This window comes from Suncus etruscus, chromosome 1 (genome assembly GCF_024139225.1).
Source record: "Suncus etruscus isolate mSunEtr1 chromosome 1, mSunEtr1.pri.cur, whole genome shotgun sequence".
NCBI classification, from domain to species: Eukaryota; Metazoa; Chordata; class Mammalia; order Eulipotyphla; family Soricidae; genus Suncus; species Suncus etruscus.
In genome coordinates, this window is record NC_064848.1 from 174787173 (window position 1) to 174807805 (window position 20633).

The following is a 20633-nucleotide window of genomic DNA, read 5'->3' on the forward strand; positions in this document are numbered from 1 at the left end:
TACACCTCACACACACACCACCACACACACACACACACCACACACACAAACATTCATGTCCCAGTGGCCCCTGCAGGGTCAATATTGCCCACTTTGAACACTTTTCTAACTTAGACCAATTAGACACACACCACACACACACACACACACCACACACACACACAGCCACTCCCGTGGTCTACCCACTTACTTTGAGAAACACATAAATTTGCACATGAGACTATAACATCACACCACTATAAACACACACACATACATACAACACCATATCATACCCACACTACACCACATCACATCACCCCTATCCCAGTGGCCCCTGCAGGGTTAGTATTGCCCACTTTGGGAAACTCCATTCTAAAGGAATTCATTTTTGTTTACACTTGGAAGAATCTATTAGAGAAGATTAAGACAGGTTAAAGATGACAATGAGATATTTACAAGACAAAATTGTGAGAGATTAAAAAGGATTGGGATTCAGTTTTTTATTCAAACTTAAAAAAGCTATTAAGAAATCCAAATAAGAAGCTGGAGAAATAGTATTGAGGAGGAAAGGTGTTTGCCTTTCATGCAGAAGGTCATTGGTTTGAACCCCGGCAATCCCATATGGTCCCCCAAACATGCCAGGAGTGATTTCTGAAAGCGTGGAGCCAGGAGTAACCTCTGAGCTGCTTCTGGGTATGACCCCCCCAAAAAAAAATCCAAATAAGGGGGCTGGAGCGATAGCACTGCTGTAGGGCATTGCCATGCATGAGGCCAACCCCGGATGGACCCTGGTTCGATTCCCCAGGCAATCCCACATGGTCCCCCGAAACTGCCAGGAGCGATTTCTGAGCTATCCACATGATCCCCGAGCTTGCTAGGAGTGATTTTCTGAGCACAGGAGTCAGGAAGTATCCCCTGAGCACTACCAACTGTGACCCCATAACAAAACAAAACCACCAAAAATAAAAAAAAAATAAAAAAAAAAGAAAGAAATCCAAATAAGACCTTTCTATTCTTTCTTTTCTCTTTCTTTTCTTTTTTTTTTTTTCATTTTTGTGGGGGGGTCCTTATCTGGTGGTACTAAGATGCTACTCCCAAGGGTGAACTTCTCAGTAAACCATACTTGGGATTGAACCTGGACCATCCTCTGGTTCAATTTCTTGGTTAGCCCACCTACCCAGACCAAGATATCCAGGTAAGACTAGTTTCACAGGTAGGAAAGGAGGAAGAGTTGTGATCCATAGGCCAGGAAGATGGCTCACAGAGATAAAGTTCATGCCTGCACATAAGAGACCCACCCTTGGCTCCCCAGCCCTACATGGTCCCTACAAAACTTGGCGAGGAACCGGAGTGATAGCACAAGTGGTAGGGCATTTTGCCTTGCACATAGCCAACCCGGGGACGGACCCTGGGTTTGATCCCCAGCATTCCATATGATTCCCTGAACCTGCCAGGAGCGATTTCTGAACACAGAGCCAGGAGTAACCCCCTGAGCACTGCAGGATATCGGCCCAAAAGCAAACAAACAAACAACCCTGGAGTAGGGGGCCGGAGAGATAGCATGGAAGTTAGGGCCATTTGCCTTGCATGCAGTAGGACTGTGGTTCGAACCCAGCATCCCATATAGTCCCCTGAGCCTGACAGAAGAGATTTCTGAGTGTAGAGCCAGGAGTAACCCCTGAGCGTTGTTGGGTGTGACCCATAAAATAAACAACGAAAACGAAAAAAAAACGAAAACCCCTGGAGCACCTCTAGGTGTGGCCCCCAAAAACAAGAGTTGGGATCTAGCCAGGGTGTAAGGCTCTGAGTTCTGTCCTTAGTACCAGAGGGGAAGTGGATGTAAGAGTTGGGATCTATTAGCATTAATGGGGGAATAATTGGCATTGACGTCAAACAAGTAATGAATTTGATTTGCAAAGGTCAAGGAACAAACAGCAACTTCAAAGATTGAGTATTAAAACCTCACAAATGGGGGCCGGAGAGATAGCATGGAGGTAAGGCGTTTTGCCTTTCATGCAGAAGGTCATGGGTTCGAATCCTGCCGTTTCCATATGGTCCCCTGTGCCCTGCCAGGAGCAAGTTTCAGAGCTTGGAGACAGGAATACACTCTCTGAGCCACTGCTGGTGTGACCAAAAAAAAAAAAAACGCAAAATAAATAAATAAAACCTCACAAATGACAAAGTGAAAAACCAAAGCAGTTGAGAGAAAGTAGAAAACTCTGAAATGTATGATTAACACTGAATAGTTGGTTTTCCAATGTGAATTTTCTCACTTCTCAAAATAAGTGTTATTTTTGAACTTTTTTGTTTGTACGATTTTAGGTCATACTAGTTTTTCATGACTACTCTCAGCTTCTGAACTGAGGAGGGATGGGGAAGAAGGGGAATAAAAGTTTCTTCCAAAGGAGAACCTCAAAGGTATATTGAGGCCAGGGAATGGAGAACCAGGGTTTTCTTTCTTTCCTTTTTTTAAAGGTTTTTTGAGCCACACCTGGCAGTGCTCAGGGGTTACTCCTGACCGGCTCTGGGGACCATATGGAATGCCTGCGAATCTAAACCCAGGTCGTCCAGGTAGGCCAAGCATGCAAGGCAAACGCCTACTGGCTATGCTATCACTCTGGCCCAAACCAGGGTTTTCTTTCTTTTTTTTTTTTTCTAATTGTTCATTTGGGGTGGGCACAACCCAGTGATCAGGGTGTTACTCCTAGCTATGAGCTCAAGAAAGTCGCTCCTGGCTTGGGGGGACCATATAGATGCAGGGGGAGTCAAGATGTAAGTCACGTCCCTAGGTCAGCCAGCATGCAAGGCAAACACCCTACCTGCTACGCTTCTCTCTGGCCCCAAACCACCAGGATTTTTCTCTAATCATTGAACTAATCTCTCCACAGCCTTATTACATTTTAATAAGAAAAATAGGGACTGGAAAGATAGTATAGTGAGTAGGGTGCTTGGCCTTTCATGCAGTCAAACCACAGTTAATTCCCTGCATCCCCCCATATAGTCCCAAGTACCAAGTGTGCAGAGCAAGGAGTAAGTCCTGAGGACTGACAGGTATAAAAAAAAAAAAGAAAAGAAAAAGAAAAAAATTTAGGGATCAAAGAAGGTGGCTCAAAGGACATGAAACACATGCCTAGTATGCACAGGACCACCAGGTTCAATCTAAGCTCCCTGGCACTATAAAGCCTCTCTGATCACCACCACCATGTATAAATGTGTGTGTATGTGTGTGTGTGTGTGTGTGTGTGTGTGTGTGTGTGTGTCCCTAATCACCCTAACACCATTGGGAGGCCCACCATAAAAAAAAAACAAAGATGTATTTGGGAAAATATCTCTTTACCAAATTAGAAATTAGCTCAATGCATGCATGAGGCCCAGCTCCAACTCTGGCACAACAGGTGTAGCCCTAGTAACTTCCCACACATCAAAGCCCCAAGCAGCTCCACACTTGAAGCTGTCAGGAACTGTCAGAACCTGTACCACTGGGCTGAAATGACTATCACCAGAACCTGCTCCCCAACACTGCTAAAGGACCTCATCATTAAAATATTTTCAGGGTGCCTGGGGATAGAACCCAGAAATGCATGGTCTGGAATCTGTTGCTGGTATCCTAGGCTCTGAAAGATACAGTTTTATAGGTTTGGGTTTTTTTAATAGTTGTTGATTGGGGGGCCATGCCCAAATAGATTAAAAGCTTGCTCTTCAAGCCAACATAAATTCTCATTTGCATTTCTCTTCTTGTTGTTTCCATTCTGGAGAAGACCATGTTCGCTATTCAACAGGTACTTCTTTCTCTCCCCCTTAACATATTGCTAAGAAAATTTTGTACAATAAAAATGGTTTTGCTTGACTTAAAAAAAAAAAAAAAAGAACAGGGCAGGGTAATAACATAGCAGGTAGGGCATTTGCCATTGCATGCTGCTGACCAGGTTCAATTCCTGACATCCCATATGGTCCACCGAGCCTGCCCGGGAGTGATTCCTGAGTCTAGAGCCAGGAGTAACCCCTGAGTGCCAAAAACAAAAACAAAACAAACAAAAAAAGGTGACTGAACCCCAGGTCTTCTAACATCATATGCCAAAGTACATGCCCAGGGCCAGAGCAAAATGCTTGTCTTACTAATGGCCAACCCTGGATTCGATCCTAAGCACACTCACATGGGCCCCATGAGTCCTTGACAGGAGTGATCCTTGAGCACAGAGCTAGGAATAACCCCTGAGTACCACCACCAGGTGTCTCCCCCACCAAAATAAATAAATAAATAAATAAACAAATAAACCACAAAGCATAAGCCCAGTCAACTGAACTAATCTCTCAGACCAAAATGTATCTTTCAGGTCTGAAGAGTGATTTTTTAATTTTAAATCTTGAGAGTTTGGGGCTGTTCCCAGTGGTTTCCAGGGTTCATTTATGTAAGTGCCAAGGACTTGATTCAGAATCTACTGTACCCTAGATATATACCTTGCAATATAATCAAGGTACATAACCCCTGTACTATCTATAAATGAAATACAAAATCTATGTGTTTTTCCACTTATATACTGTAAAAAAAAAAAGCATAAGACATCATTTAATAGCTTTCTGACCTTCCTCAAAATCAAAGGATTCACATAATTCAATGTAACTAAATTATTAGTTTCTAAACAATGATTTTCTTTCCCAAGCCATTTTCAAAGTACCCATTCTCATTACTACAGAAACCATCTGGAACTATTTAACTTTGCCAGGATGCTAGGATATCTATTTCTCCCAAGGGAAGTACAACCCAAACTAATGAATAAATGAAGAAAATGCTCTAAAGATGTAATAACAAATAGCTCTAGTAAAGATTTAAGGGTATTTCTTTTTTTTTGTTTTTTTGGTTTTTTGGGCCACACCCGGTGATGCTCAGGGGTTACTCCTGGCTATGAGCTCAGAAATCACGCCTGGCTTGGGGGACCATATGGGACGCCGGGGGATCGAACCTAGGTTCATCCTAGGCTAGCGCAGGCAAGGCAGGCACCTTACCTCTAGCGCCACCCACACTGGCCCCCGGGTATTTAGTTCTTATCCTCAGTACAATAGAGAAATAAAATATACTCTAAAATAAAATGCAACTTATGTTAAGTAGTCCCATATTTACATCTGCTAGAAGATCAATTATAAATTTCAAAGCTATAAAATATCTCACCTCCACCATGTCGAATAGATTATCTCATTCCAAAAGGATTTTAGAAATTCCTGAGGCTAGAGTGAGAGCACAGTGGTAGGGCATTTGCCTTGCATGCAGCCAACCCACGGGACAGACCCGGTTCAATCCCAAGCATCCCATACTGGTCCCCCCGAGCCTGCCAGAAGTGATTTCTGAGCACAGAGTCAGGAGTAACCCTTGAGTACCTCTGGGTGTAGCCATAAAACAACAACAAAGAAAATCTTATTAGGAGTACAAGAAGTCTAAAATCAAAAATACTAATTTTAAATTATTAGGAAATACTTTAATCTCAGGAATGGAGTCATAAACAAGAGGTAGGGCACTTACTTTGCATGTGGCCAACCTGGGTTTACTCTCTAGCATCCAATATGGTGTGACTCCTGATTGCAGGACCAGTAGTAACTCCTGAGTATTGCCAAGTGTGGCTCAAAATTTATAAAGGGGGGAATAAAGGGGAAAGAGGAACTGGTAAGGAGGAGGAAAGAGAAGGAGGAAAAGAAAATACTTAAATCTGTCACAGAAATATTTAAATTTCCTTTAATTTTTTTGGATTTTTGACCACACCTGCTGGTGCTCAGGGCTTATTTCTGTCTTCCTCAGGAATCACTCCTGGTGGTTTTCAGGTGACCCTATGTAGAGCAAGGGATTGAACAACCATATGCAAAACATATTGAGCCAGCCATATGCAAAATAAGGGCCTATTAAAACAAGGCTCTTTACAATCTTTTTGACCTGAGAGAGTTCAGTTTAAATAAAGGACTGAAAAATGATTTTACTAGTATATCACTATATTCATTAACAACAGAAACTGGAAAATAGTTCTAAAGTAGTGAATGAATTTATTATTAAGAATTACAATGAGGGCCCGGAGAGATAGCACAGCGGTGTTTGCCTTGCAAGCAGCCAATCCAGGACCAAAGGGTGGTTGGTTTCAAATCCCGGTGTCCCCATATGGTCCCCCCGTGCCTGCCAGGAGTTATTTCTGAGCAGACAGCCAGGAGTAACCCGCTGAGCAACGTTGGGTGTGGCCCAAAAACCCAAAAAAAAAAAAGAATACAATGAAAGGGGGCTGGGCGGTGGCGCTAGAGGTAAGGTGCCTGCCTTGCCTACGCTAGCCTAGGACGGACCGCAGTTCGATCCCTCGGCGTCCCATATGTCCCCCCAAGCCAGGAGTAACCCCTGAGCATCACCGGGTGTGGCCCAAAAACCAAAAAAAAAAAAAAAAAAAAAGAATACAATGAAAAAAAATTGCTTAGATGATCCTTTTAAAAAGCTATAGAGCTGGAGATATAGGACAGGGCTAAGGCCTGCATTCAATGGACCCAGTTTTGATCCTGTATCACATAAAGTCCCCTGAGAGTTGGGGACAAGCCCTGAGCACCAATGGGTGTACTCCTCTCAAAAAAATGTATATATAGGGGCCGGGCGGTGGCGCTGGAGGTAAGGTGCCTGCCTTGCCTGCGCTTAGCCTAGGACGGACCGCGGTTCGATCCCCCCGGCGTCCCATATGGTCCCCCAAGAAGCCAGGAGCAACTTCTGAGCGCATAGCCAGGAGTAACCCCTGAGCGTCACAGGGTGTGGCCCAAAAACAAAAAAAAAAAATGTATATATAGGGACCAGAGCAATAGCACAGCAGGTAGAGTGTTTGCCTTGTTCATTGTCAACCCAGGTTTGATCCCCAGCACCCCATATGGTCCTCGGAGCCTGCCAGGATTAATTTCTGAGCACAGAAACAGGAGTAAGCCACTGAGCAGCAACAGTGTTGGCCCCCAAAAAACAAAATGTACCAATAGTCAACAGGTATCCTTCTAGATCCAAAGGAATTTTTGTCATTTTCACTTTCTTTTTCTTTCTTTCTTTTCTTCCTTCTTTCTTCCTTCCTTCTTCCTTTCCTTCCTTCCTTTCCTTCCTTCCTTCTTCCTTCTTCCTTCTTTCCTTCCTTCCTTTTCTTTCTTTCCTTTTTTCTTCCTTCCTTTCTTCCTTTCTTTTTCTTTTCTTTCTTCCCATCTTCTTTCTTTTATTTCTTCTTTCTCTTTCCTCTTTTCTTTCTTTTCCTTTCCTTTTCTTTCTTTTTCTTTCTTTCCTTTTTCTTCCTTCCTTCCTTTCTTCCTTTATTTCTCTTTCTTTTCTTTCTTCCCATCTTCTTTCTTTCTTTTTCTTTCTTTCCTCTTTTCTTCCTTTTTCTTTCTTTTTTTCTTTCTTTTCTTTCTTCCTTCCTTCCTTTCTTCCTCTTTCTTTTCTTTCTTCCTATCTTCTTTCTTTCTCTTTTTTTTATCTTCTTTCTTTCTAAGGCAAGCACTTTTACCAGTGTATTTCTCTCCAAACCTCAAATTATTTTTAAAATATTACGTTATTATTACTTGAGATGATTGTTAAGTATACAGTTCTCATCTTGAAGCCTAAAAGCAAAATCTTTATCTCAAATATAATAATAACTTTTAAGTTACTAATTATATTTTATTCATTAAAATCTTGATCCCTGAGATTCTTCATCCTTTCTGTTGGCAGATAGTAGTAGGAGGAGGGCACTTTCCTTGCATCCAGCCAGCCTGTGTTTCGTCCCTATGTAGTTCCCCAAGCATTGCCAGGAATGATACCTGAGCATAGAGCCCAGAAATAAACCCTGTTCACATCTGGGAATAGCAAAAATAAATAAATAAATAAAATTATATATATATTAAAAAAAAAAAACACCTTTATCCTGGGGCAGAAGCAATAGCACAGTAATAGGGGTATTTGCCTTGCACGTGGCTGTTCCGGACATACTGTGGTTCAATCCCTGGCATCAAATATGGTCCCCAAAGCCAGGAGTGATTCCTTAGCACATAGCCAGGAGTAACCCCTGATATGTAACACCAGATATATGCCCCCCCCCCCAAAAAAAAATCCAAACGCCTTTATCCTTTATCTATGTAACTATATATTACAAGCTACACTGGAGTTTACCTAAATGAAGAATAACTTTAGCTGATCTTATTCTAAAACTCTTCTTAAAAAAACCTTTTTTGGGGGGCCAGAGAGATAGCATGGAGGTAAGGCGTTTGCCTTTCATGCAGGAGGTCATCGGTTCGAATTCCGGCACCCCATATGATCCCCCATGCCTGCCAGGAGCAATTTCTGAGCCTGGAGCCAGGAATAACCCCTGAGCACTGCCGGGTGTGACCCCAAAACCACACACACAAAAAAAAAACCTTTTTGGGGTGGGTGAAGGGGGCAAACCCAGAATGGCTCAGGGGCCACTCCAAGCATATTTAGAACCATATTGCAATATTGCAATGTCAGGGATCAAACCGGATCAGCTGCATCTAAAGCACATCTTTGTTTTGTTTTGGGCCACATCCAGTGGTTCTCAGAGATCACTCCTAGTAGGTAGATCACCAGAAACCATATGGAGGGTGCCAGAAATCAACCCAAGGTAAGCCACTGCAAGGCAAATAAACTACCGGCTATATTACTGCTCTGTCCCCTCCCCATTCATTTACAGTACATTTAAACAGTAAAATTTCAGCTAGTGCATACTCTAAAGCAGTACCACACAGGGTAGTTTGCCTTGCACATGGCAAACTGGAGTTTGATCCCCATATGATCCTCCCAGCCTGCCAGGAGTGCAAAGCCAGAGTAACCCCTGAGTGCCCTCAGGTGTGAGCCCCCCTAAAAAAAGAATAAAAACACCTTTTTTTCCAGAGAACCTCTTGGGTTATTTTTTTTCTGTTGGCATATTTCTAAAATACTGACAGAAAAAAAGGTATAAAAATCTATAAATTTATTTAGAAAATATAATTTTTTTTTATTTTGGGTCATACCCAGCAGCACTCAGGGGCTACTACTCCTGACTCTACGCTCAGAAATCACCCCCGGCAGGCTCAAGGGACCATATGGGATGCCAGGATTCGAACCAATGACCTTCTGCGTGAAAGGCAAATGCCTTATCTCCATGCTATCTCTCCCGGCCCCTTTGTTTATTTTTTTTTATTTTTTGGGAAAATATAAAATACTTATAAAATAAAAAATTTAATAATAACTTTATAAAATTAAATAAAATACAGCATCATTTTCTCCTTACACTAGTCCCAATTATCAAATATATTAACTTAGGTAGGCAGGTAACTTGATTTTAAAATGTCAGCACAGGGCCGGCGAGGTGGCGCGTGAGGTAAGGTATCTGCCTTGCAAGCGCTAGCCCAGGAAAGATCGCGACTGTGGTTCGATCCCCCGGCGTCCCATATGGTCCCCCCAAGCCAGGGGCAATTTCTGAACCCTTAGCCAGGAGTAACCCCTGAGCATCAGATGGGTGTGGCCCGAAAAAATAAAATGTCAGCACTATTTTTTTTTTTTTGTGGTTTTTGGGTCACACCCGGCAGTGCTCAGGGGTTACTCCTGGCTCTATGCTCAGAAATCGCTCCTGGCAGGCACAGGGGACCATATGGGACGCTGGGATTCGAACCGATGACCTCTTGCATGAAAGGCAAACACTTTACCTCCATGCTATCTCTCCAGCCCCAAATGTCAGCACTCTTAAATAAGCAATATAGAATTTTCCGGTGATATGAAGAATTCCCAAAATCAGGGCCTGAGCAAATAGCCCAAGTAGGCACTTGCTAGCACCCAGTCATCTCAGGTTCAATTTCCAGAAACCCATATGGTCCCAGAGTCTGCTAGGAGTGACTCCTGAGTGTACAACCCCTGAGCATTATTCCCAAAATAAACAAAAGTGAGTGAAATATTTACCAAAAATTTTTTTATAAATCTTCACAATTCCAACGTATTTGTAAGCAGAACTTCAAAGCATCACCTATGATAACTGAAAACCCAATATTTTAAACGTGTCAAGGACAGTTTTGAAGTTGAAATGATAATGAGAAATGTTGGCGGGGGTAAGAGTGATAGTACAACAGGTAGGGTGTTTGCCTTGGGTGCCGCTGACCTGGGTTCATCCCCAGCATTACATATGGTCCCCGGAGCAGAGCCAGGAGCACCTCCTGAGCATTGACAGGTGTGGCCCAAAACTGAAAAAAAAACTTTTTTTTTCAATATTGAGAAACTTTGAAAACACTTCCCAAACTTGTCATCTTGAATGAGTCCCTAATTTTTAACATTTGTAAGGTAATTAACAGAAAAACATTTTCTCTGGGGCCAGAGTGATAGCACAGTGGATAGCATTTTACCTTGCACATAGCTGACCTGAATTCAATCCCCAGATTCCCAAATGGTTTCCAGGGCCTGCCAGGAGTGATTTCTGAGCACAAAGCCAGGAATAACTCCTGAGCATCACCAGTGTGGCCCAGAAACAAAGAAACAAAATGTTATATCTGTTGTATCTTATGGTATTGACTCTTTTTTTGTTTTGTTTTGTTTTGTGTTGTTTTGTTTTGTTTTGTTTTGTTTTGTTTTGTTTTGTTTTGAGACCACACCTGGCTGTACTCAGGCCTTACTTCAGATTCTGCTCCAGGGACTATATCGAGTGCCCAAGTGTTGGAGACTGTCTTCCCAATCCCTCTTTTCTTTCAGGCCGGAATCCTCTTCGTGACTCGGGAATAACTGTTGTGGTCCCCAGCCTGGACGAGGTCTCTGGGGGGGCCGCAGACCCAAGATGGAATCCGGATAGACTTGTTCAATCTCTTGCAACCCTACAGGGTTACACACAAGGCACAGCACCCTACTGTTGAACTCTAGTCTAGTCAATATTTAATCTTGTGCTAATTTTATTTTTTAAATATTACAACAGGAGCTAGATAGATAGTAAAATGGGTAAGGCGCTTACCTTGCTCACAGTCAACACAGGGGTTCCCAGCGATCTATATGATCTCCAGAGCCCACCACGAGTGATCTCTGAGCACAGAGATCAGAATTCCAGATCCTTTGCATATATATATGTATATATATATAGGTATGTATGTGGTGTATATATATATGTATATATGTAGTTAAACTATGGGAGATTTTTCTGTGTTATTTTTTTTTCTTTTGGGGAGGGGGAGACCACAACCCACCAGTGCTCGAGGGGTTCTCCTGGCTCTACCATCAGGAATTGCTTCTGGTAGGCTCAGAGGATCATATGGGATGCTGAGGATCGAATCCAGGTCATCCATGTACAAAGCACACACCATACACAGATCTTTTCTGGTTTTCCTTATTAAGGACCTTAGGGATACTCTACAAGTCAGTCATTTACACTGAATAAAAGCAGATTAATAAGTACTGCATAAAATAGTAAATGTAAATGGATCTCTGAGGTAAAAATTAAATTTTCAGGGGCCGGAGAGATAGCATGGAGGTAAGGCGTTTGCCTTGCATGCAGAAGGACGGTGATTAGAATCCTGGCATCTGGGCCCGGAGAGATAGCACAGCGGCGTTTGCCCTTGCAAGCAGCCGTTACAGACCAAGGTGTTTGGTTCGAATCCGGTGTTCCCATATGGTCCCCCGATGCCTGCCAGGAGCTATTTTCTGAGCAGACAGCCAGGAGTAACCCCTGAGCACTGCCGGGTGGTGACCCAAAAACTTAAAAAGAAAAAAAAAAAGAAAAAAAAAGAATCCTGGCATCCCATATTGGTCCCCCCCAAGCCTGCCAGGAGTGATTACTGAGCGTAGTAGCGAAGGAGTAACCCCTGAGCACTGCCAGATGTGACCCAAAAAACAAAACAAAACAAAAATTAAATTAAAAAAAAAAACCTTAAGGTCGAAGCACATGCCGACCAAATTTTAATTTTCAAATTTAATTTTGTTAGTATTATCTAATTCCAAACTCCTATTCTCAATTAGATAACCATTTTAATATATAATTTTTCTAGTTTATTTCATGTAAATATAAATCTTTCCTTACCATAAAGAAAAAACACCCATCAATTTACATCATCATTTCGATACAGATTCCACTTAAAAAAAAAAAAAAAACTTAAGATTCGAAGCACGTGCGTGACCTTGTCGATAGAACCTATGGCCGACATGGGGGGCCCGGGCAGGTGGCGCTAGAGGTAAAGTGCCTGCCTTGCCTGCGCTAGCCTTGGAACGGACCGCGGTTCGATCCCCACGTTGTCCCATATGGTTTCCCCAAGCCGAGGAGCAACTTCTGAGCTCATAGCCAGGAGGTAACCCTGAGCGTTACTGGGTGTGGCCCAAAAACCAAAAAAAAAAAAAAAAAAAAAAAAAAAAGAACCATAGCCGACCATAAGGTTCTATCCTGGACCAGATATAACCAATACAAAAAAAAAAAAAAAAATACTACATGATTTAGGGCCAGAGCGATAGCACAGCGGGTAGAGATGTTTGCCTTGCACACGACTGACCCAGGACGACTGGGTTTGATCTCTAGCGTCCCATATGGTCCCCCAAGCCAGAAGCAATTTCTGAGTTCCATAACAGGAGTAACCCTGAGTGTTACCAGGTGTGCCCCAAAAACAAACAAAAAAATTATTTAAAAAAAAAAAACTTGAATGTGAATATTCTAAACCTAATAACTTTCTTCAATGGACCCTCCCTAATTTTTAAAGTTTAACTCTGCCACCTGAATTTGTAATGAGAGAAACTGTCAGAAGTAATCTGGAGAATTTTCTTCCACTTTCGTAAACATTTTAGCTGGAGGTTCAAAAGTGTCTTTAGACAGTTTAAATAATGACATTTCTCTAAGTTCTTTTCTAAACAAGCACTCGGCAAATTATTCTAAAATTTATTATAGTTAAACTGGGTGGTGATATTACACGCCATTTTATTATATCACAACGCCCCCAAAAATATTATTTTGGTATTCAGGTATTTCAAAATTTAATTTTAGATACTTATAAAGTGTGAGACATCAACCCAGTTCATTTCTACAGCAGACCATTTTAAATACATATTCCCTATTGGTAAGTTTTAGCTTTCATAAAAGAATGGTTTGATCAGAAGTCTGCTAGCTGGAAAAAGAAAAAAACAAAAAAAAAAACCCTCTCTGATTCTTTTAATTTAGGCTTCTGAGGAAACCCAAGTGAGTTTGAACTTAATTGCAGTGCATTTTGCAGTGGAAAAGTTTTGAAGACCAGAGTAAGTTACCACCTTTCATTACAACTAGGAGAAGAATGACAAAAGACTACCAGACTTTAACCCATGTTGTCAGAGGCTTGCTCGACAGTCCTCTCCCGTTTCTTTAGCTGAACAATTCCATGTTGAAAAGAAGCGCAAACGTAAATCGCTTCTGTTTCGAAGCCCATAAAAAAAATAAAATAAAAAAATAAAAACAGAACCGGGATGAAAGGCAAAAAAGCCTTGACCTTTCTTATTTTAGACTTTCATCTGTGCGGCTGAGCCATACTGCTTTCTTTCCCCTACTACCCCTACTTAATGGACCTGAAAAGAATGCGCCTAATTGCCATGTGATCAAGCCCGCCTGGCTTTTCCACTTTCCCCCAACACTGAGTCTAGCCTCTTTCCTGGGCTCCCCTTGTCAATTTCTGTCAATTCCTGCCAATTTCTGTCCGTTTTCTGCTCAATTTCTCTGTCAAATCCTTGTTTCCCTCCCATAACTCTCCAACACCCTTCAAGCTCCTAGATCCCAGCGTTTTAAAGCCACCTCCAATCCAAAGAGCCCAATTCTCTCCATCCTAACCCCGGGAACCAAAAAAAAAAAAAAAACCCTCACAAAAATCCTGACTCCATCCTCTTCCATACACGGATCTGGGGGGCCGCTCTGACAGTTTATTCGCATTGTTGTTGCGGTTCCCAACGCAGGAGGCATCTGACAGCTTTCCGCCCCAACCCGAAAAGGAAGCCACGTCTCCTCCTTCTCCACGATTCCACCCTAGTCAACTCGGACCTAGGTTGGATAGGAAGGAAAGGTTTTTTTTTTTGTTTTTTTTTTGTTTTTTTTGTTTTTGGGGGGGGTCGAGGGGGAAGCCTCCTGGAAGAAAGAGGCTCCTGGAAGGGGGGGGATCCTCCAGGGGCACCACCCTCCCGAGGTTAGGACGGAGCAGAGCGAGAAAGTGGGCGGGCAGCGGGGCAGCGAGATTGGTGGAGCCCCCGGAGGCGGGCGGGGATGCTTTGCACGGCGCCGGGCGTGGGTGTGGGGGGCCGAAGAGCGTTTTTAGGAAGAAGACAGCAACTGGAAAAAGGAAAGAAAGAAAGAGCGTCGAGGCCGGCCGGCCGGCCGGCCAGGCGAGGACCGTGGGCCCGACCCCTCCTTTCTCACAGCTCCATCCCGGGCCCCGCGACTTAACGTATTGTAGAGCTGCTGCAGGCACAAGGTCCAGGCTCTCGCCCTCCACCTCCTCGCGGGTGATGCGCTCCGACAGCGGCCGGGGGAAGCGGGGGCAAGAGGCGGCAGCTGGGGGTGCTGCTGCTGGTGCTGCTGCTGCCTGCTGCTTGCTGCGGTGCAGGCGGCGGCGGCGGCGGCTGCACGGCCGACTGCCCCGGTCTGTCCTGCGGGCTCCTCCACCTCCTCTTCCTCCTCGCCCTCCGGCGCCCCTTCTTCCACCGCCTCGTCCTCTTCCACCGCCTCCTCCTCGGGCTCGGGGTCTGGCCCGGACTCGGGGTCCCCCTCCTCCGAGGCGACCACGAGGCGGCCGCCTCCTCCTCCTCCTCCTCCCCGCCGGGTGCCTCGACCGAAGCCGCTTCCAGCAGCAGCAGCAGCGGCGGCAGCAGCGCCCAGTTCGGGACTCGGCTTCGGGCTCCGACTCGGCTGTTCGGCTTCGGGGTTCCGGCTCGGGCTCGCCTCCACCGCAGGGTCCGCGAAACTCGCCCAGGTAAGAGCTCCAGGAAGCGCCGGGTAAGTTTTCTCCTCGGGGATACAGCCGGCCATGGCTGCTCATCGCCCCGGGGCCGACGGGGGAGGGCAAGGGGGTGACGAGCAGCTGCGAAGCGCAAGGGCGGCGAACGAACGAACGAACGAACGGACGAAAGAGCGGCCGGCTGCACGGGCTGGAGCGATCAGCACTAGGTTGCCTGGAGAGGGCTCCCGCAGGCGTGCGCGCCCCCGAGCGCCGACGTGCGCGCCCCCGAGGCGGAGGGGAGCCCGGAGCGCGTTCTCGCGCGTGCGCGCGCGCCCGTCGGGAGTCTGGAGGGAAAGTTGGCCGCGGGAGCGCGCGCCGGGTCCGGCGGTGCTGGCCCAGCCACTCGCCCTCCCAGGAGCTCAGCCCACGCTGCCTAGAGACCGTCGCCACGGAAACCGGTTCTAATTAAGATTTTTTTTCCCCCTCTCCCCCAACCCCCAGGTCCCTCCCGTCGAGTCTGCAGAGTCCAAAGGACGGATGCACCACTCTCCTGCGCCCCAACTCCGGATGGCATCACTGTATGGGGGTACCCTCACCTCCAAAGAGGAAGAGGGGACTAGAAGCAGCCCCAAGGAGAGGAGTTGCTAGATCGGATCCTACCTGGATGGGATTTCTACCCCTTTGCCATGCCTTAACTTGCCTTGCAGCCCTTCTCTGTTGAGCGACTGCCATACTGTGAACACCTTTTGTTGATGACCACTTATGGAATAAATAGATTCTTGAGGGTGGAGGTGGGGAGGGCAACAGAAACCAACCTGTCAAGCTGCAGAGTCCTTAGGAATACCTTCTCTTCCTTGAGTTTGAAGTGATTCATGTCTCCGAAAGGAACAATAGTATGAAGATGAACTACTTGACTTGCTTCAAAGCATGGAAGCTATTAGGCATGTTTTTACGACTGGAACCCAGGTTGTCAGTGTCCAAACCTCTAAGCCCTTTTTCCTTAGCTGATCTCTCTGCTTTGAAGATCAACAATGCAGGAATCTCGTATATCTTGCATAGGAAGGTCACAGTTTTAGGAATTGTTTTCAAGCTAATGGACAGTGCATAATGCTTCCCATCTAGAGAGAGGAAATTGGCGGTAAGGGCATTTTTGTCTTTGTTCAAAGGTCACACATATGATGCAGCCATGGTTAAGGCCAGGGCTTTTCATGACAGAGCCAATGCATTTAGTCTCTTCATAATATACATTAAATTTGATTATAAAATATTGTACCTTTCCCCCACATTTTGCTTGCTCTTCTTCCCCCATCTCCTATGAGCCTTTTTTTATTTTCTTCTTTAGATGAAACTGAAAACGACTTTAAATGATTTACCTAATTTTCTTACCAAACTACCTACACGCAAACCTATTATTTCCAGTCTTACTGAGGGGCTGAGAGAGAATAGAAGCTGTGTTGTTATACAGCTGTGTAGATGTAGCATCATTACTACATACTCCCAAGTCCATAGGCAACATATAATTCAGCGAAAACATAGTGATTCTTTTTCTACTTTAAAAAAAAAACATGCTCACAAATAATCAACTCCATCCTCTCCACTGAATTGTTTCTGGCTTTCAGTTGGATGTTAGAGTCTAAACTACCATTTCTAGTCTGTTTTAATGGCAGAAGAAGGAATTTCCCTGCTAACTGTTTTCATTAATACCGTATCCTAAATCCCTAACCTGATACTGTTATTTTTAGATTAAGAGGGCTGAGCTCACTAATGTACATTATGCATCATGTAAAATAGAGTTCCATTTTCTCCAGATAAATAATACATGATACAAAATATACAGTGAGTAATGCATTACATTCTCTATAACTATTTAGTTTTTGAAAGGTAAATGGAAAAACCCAATAAATAAGCCTTGTTTTCAGACCAAGCCAAATGTATTTATACGTGTTTTGTTTAAAACATCACCAATGTAAAGCAACTTCTCTATGAGATGCAAGGAAAGTCTTTAAACTCCTCATTTGTCTTTGTTTTCAATCCACCTGTTCATTTCCAGTTTCAGAAAGTCTAGAAGAGACTGACAAAATTGTTAAGCCACAAACCTAAATGCCCACCTATTTCACATTCCAACGAGCTGTTTAATATCTCAGATTTTGACACAATGACACTTAGTTCAAGAGTACATGGCTGTCAACAGAAACATTTTCATGTCAAGCTACACCTTCCTCCTTTGCAATGTAGTTTCCCCGCCTTCATTTAGATGACATTTATTTGTGACATTAATTTCGGACTCAACCACATATTAAAGGAAGTGTGTTAGATGTTGGAGAAACATTACTACTAAGAGTAAAAGAAAAAGCCCACACCCTCTATATTACTATAAATGAGAGGTGTATTTGCTTATGTTAATAAAGATATTCCTTCACAAAAGATCATTATGATCCTAGTGCATCCATATGACAGAGAAACTTTGCCAGAAGGTTGCTGACAAGCAAAGCTGAGATCTCAGAGCAGCTGTGTAGATGATTTTGTCATTTTGAGAAGCCTTTTTAGTCACTATCTTGCATTCTTTATTTTTCATACCAAAAAAAATGCCCTTTCTAATTGTTTTAAAAAAACATTAGGGGCAAAATGAGTAGTACTGTAGTAGGACATTTGCTTTGCATGCAGCTGACCCAGGTTCAATTCCTGGTGATCTATATGGTCTCTGGAGCCTGCTAGGAGGTAAGCCGCTGGGTATCACTAGATATGGCCCCAAAAAACAAAACAAAAACAAAACAAAAATTGAGCTGTAGGGACCAAAGCCAATTACAGCAGTTGAGTGCTTGCCTTGCATACAGTTGACTTTGGTTTGATCTCTGACATCCCATATGGTTCCCTGAGCACTATTTGGTGTCCCAAATGAAATAATTGAACTGTAAGGGACACAAGTATAGCTCAGCAGTAGGGCAGTTGCCTTCTTATATGAGAAACTCTTAGGGTCTAGCCCCAGCATTGAAAAATAAATAAAAATATTAAACTATTAAAAGCATATGTTTAAATTTAAGGTATTTAAATTTTTTCACAAAAACTGTTCTCACACTTTGGAGGAAATAATACAATGTACTTTCATGAAGATTTGTTTGTAATGATGATAAACACTAAAGAAAGATTTGAGGTGCTGGAAAGATAGAGTGGTGCTATGCAAATGCTAGCAAATGCTATGCATTTGCCTTGCATAACAGCCAATCCAGGACAGACCTGTGGTTCGAATCCCAGCATCCCATATGGTCCCCGGTGCCTGTCACGAGCACTATTCTGAGAGCGCAGAGCCAGGAGCGCTGCCAGGTATGAGGCCCTAAACAAAAAAATAAATAAAAATGATGTTGAGGGGCTTGAGAGATAGCATGCAGGTAGGGGCATTTGCCTTGTATGCAGAAGGACGGTGGGTTGGAGATCCCGATATTCCATATGGTCCCCGAGGCCTGCCAAGAGATATTTCTGAAAGTAGAGCCAGGAGTAATCCCTGAGCGCTGCCTCGGGTGTGAACAAAAAAAAAAGTGTTGAATTGTGCAAATTCTTATATGTGGAGTATCTTATCATATGACCCAAAATTTCTCTCCCAGCTACTTACTCATGAGAAATAAAAAATAAAAAATATCCATTAAACACACACCACTACCAAAACCAAAACTATGCAAATAAGTTTTATTCATAATAACTCAAACTTGGAAATTATCATTTCCCATCACAAGTGAATACATAATCAAATCATGATCTAAGTATACAATATATGTATACAATGGAATACTAGTCAAATATAAAAGAAATTAGGCTGAAAAGTTAGTATAGAAAGGTGCTGGCTTTGCATATAGCTTATTCAGGTTTGATCCCAGCAGTTACATTATCATCCCTTGAGCACGAGCCCAGAAGAAAGTCCTGAACACCTTCAAGTGTGGCCCAAGAATCAAATATAATAATAATAATAATAATAATAATAATTATAATAATAGTAACAGTAAAAAAAAAACACATGCTGAGAGAAAAATCAAAGAGGATAAGAGGGTATTTGCCTTGCACGTGGCCAACCTGGAATGGACCTGGGGTTCAATCCCTGACATCCCATTTGATCCCACGTGCTTGCCAGGAGGAATTCTGAGCACAGCGAGCCAGGAGTAAATGCCTGAGCACTGCTGGGTGAGGCCCCAAAACAGAAAGAAGGAGGAGGAGGAGGAAGAGGAGAGAGGAGAGTGAGAAGGAAGTGGAGAAAGAGGAGGGAGGGAGAAAAGGAGGAGGAGGAGGAGGAGGAGGAGAAAGGGGGAGGAAGAAGGAGGAGGTGGTGGAAGAAGAGGTGGTGGAGCAGAGAGATAGTGGTGGGTGGGAGGAGGAGGAGAATGGAGGAGGAGGAGATAGAGGAGAAGGAGATGAAAGAGGAGGAGGGATGAGAGGAGGAGGAGAAGAAGAAGAGAAGAAGAAGAAGAAGAAGAAGAAGAAGAAGAAGAAGAAGAACAACAACAACAACAACAACTACAACAACAACAACAACAACACGGCTGGGGACCAGAGAGATAGCTCAACAAGTAGACCTACTTGCCTTCCACATAGATGATCCATGTCAACTCTCTGGCATCCATATGGTCCTTCAAGCACTGCTAGAGTGATTCCTAAGTGCAGAGCAGGAGTAACCCTAGTGCATCGCTGGGTGTATCCAAAAACAAACAAAAAAGAAAGAGTACATGGGGGTCAAATCAATAGCAAAGTGGGTAGTCCTTTTGCCCCCTTAAATGGGGGTCAACAGGGTCAGTCCCTAGGCATCCCATATGTCCCTTGAGCCTGCTAGGAATGATCCCTGAATGCAGAGCTTCTAAGTATCACCCCCCTAAAAAAAAGGTGGGTGTGGCTCAAAAGACTAAAAGAGTATATAGATATAAAAGAATCACATATTTATAGAATCCCATTTATATCAAATTGAAAAAGAAGCAAAAGTTGCCTGGGATAGAAAATGGGGTGTAGGAATTCATGACAGAGGAGTTAAAATATTGTGTAGTGATTAAGATGTTCTATATTTTGGTTGTGGTTATGGAGGGAGATAAATTCATTTGAGGAATATATTATCAAATGTATATTTGAAAAGAAATATATAAATTACACCTTAATAAAGTTTAATTTAAAAAGTTGAAAAAATCAATGACCTTGTGTCTGTCTTTGGTCCTTTCTACACTGGTATCCATTCCTTCCCACTTGCTCTTCTCTGTGGGGAATCAGGGGCTGGCACTTTCAGTCCTGTATTTAGCAGGCCAGCTGACCTTCCCAGCGGGGATTTTCCCAGTGGCAAGAACTGGCAGCTAATTAGAAGGTGGGAGGAAAGGAGAAAAGCCAGGATATTTTCCTCCCTGTCCATGGCTCAGTCCTGTAGAGATGCCTGCTGCATTTCCTTTGAAGCTTGCTCCCACTGATCGTGTACACTGGGGTTCCACTTTGCCTATAACACCAGCCCCTAAATTGTATTAACATCATCTTCTATTTGGTCCTTCAAACTAAAGATAGAACCTTTGGCTTTCTAATTTTCACAGCTATGGGTTGAATATTGTTTTCTCTCCCAAAATCCACGTTGAAGACTCTAAACTTGATGGCGTTAAAGGAGAGCTCTGGAGGGTGACCAGGTCATAAAGACAGAGACAAAAATAGTAAGATTAATACTCTTTAAAAAATTTTAAGAGAGATTCTTCCCTATTTTTTTTTTTTTTTGGTTTTTGGGTCACACCCTGGCAGTGCTCAGGGGGTTATTCTGGCTCCAGGCTCAGAAATTGCTC

At 43.5% G+C, this 20633-nt stretch overlaps 1 protein-coding gene across 1 annotated transcript in view; it reads right to left on the reverse strand.

Moving 5' to 3' along the window:
• Positions 1 to 14936, reverse strand: part of PPM1E (protein phosphatase, Mg2+/Mn2+ dependent 1E) — a 173757-nt gene extending 158821 nt beyond the window's left edge. Inside the window, exon 1 of the mRNA XM_049764679.1 lies at positions 14356 to 14936. Within this exon, the coding sequence (XP_049620636.1) occupies positions 14356 to 14936 (581 nt within the window). The remainder of the gene's footprint in view (positions 1 to 14355) is intronic.
• Between the last annotated feature and the right edge of the window lie 5697 nt (positions 14937 to 20633).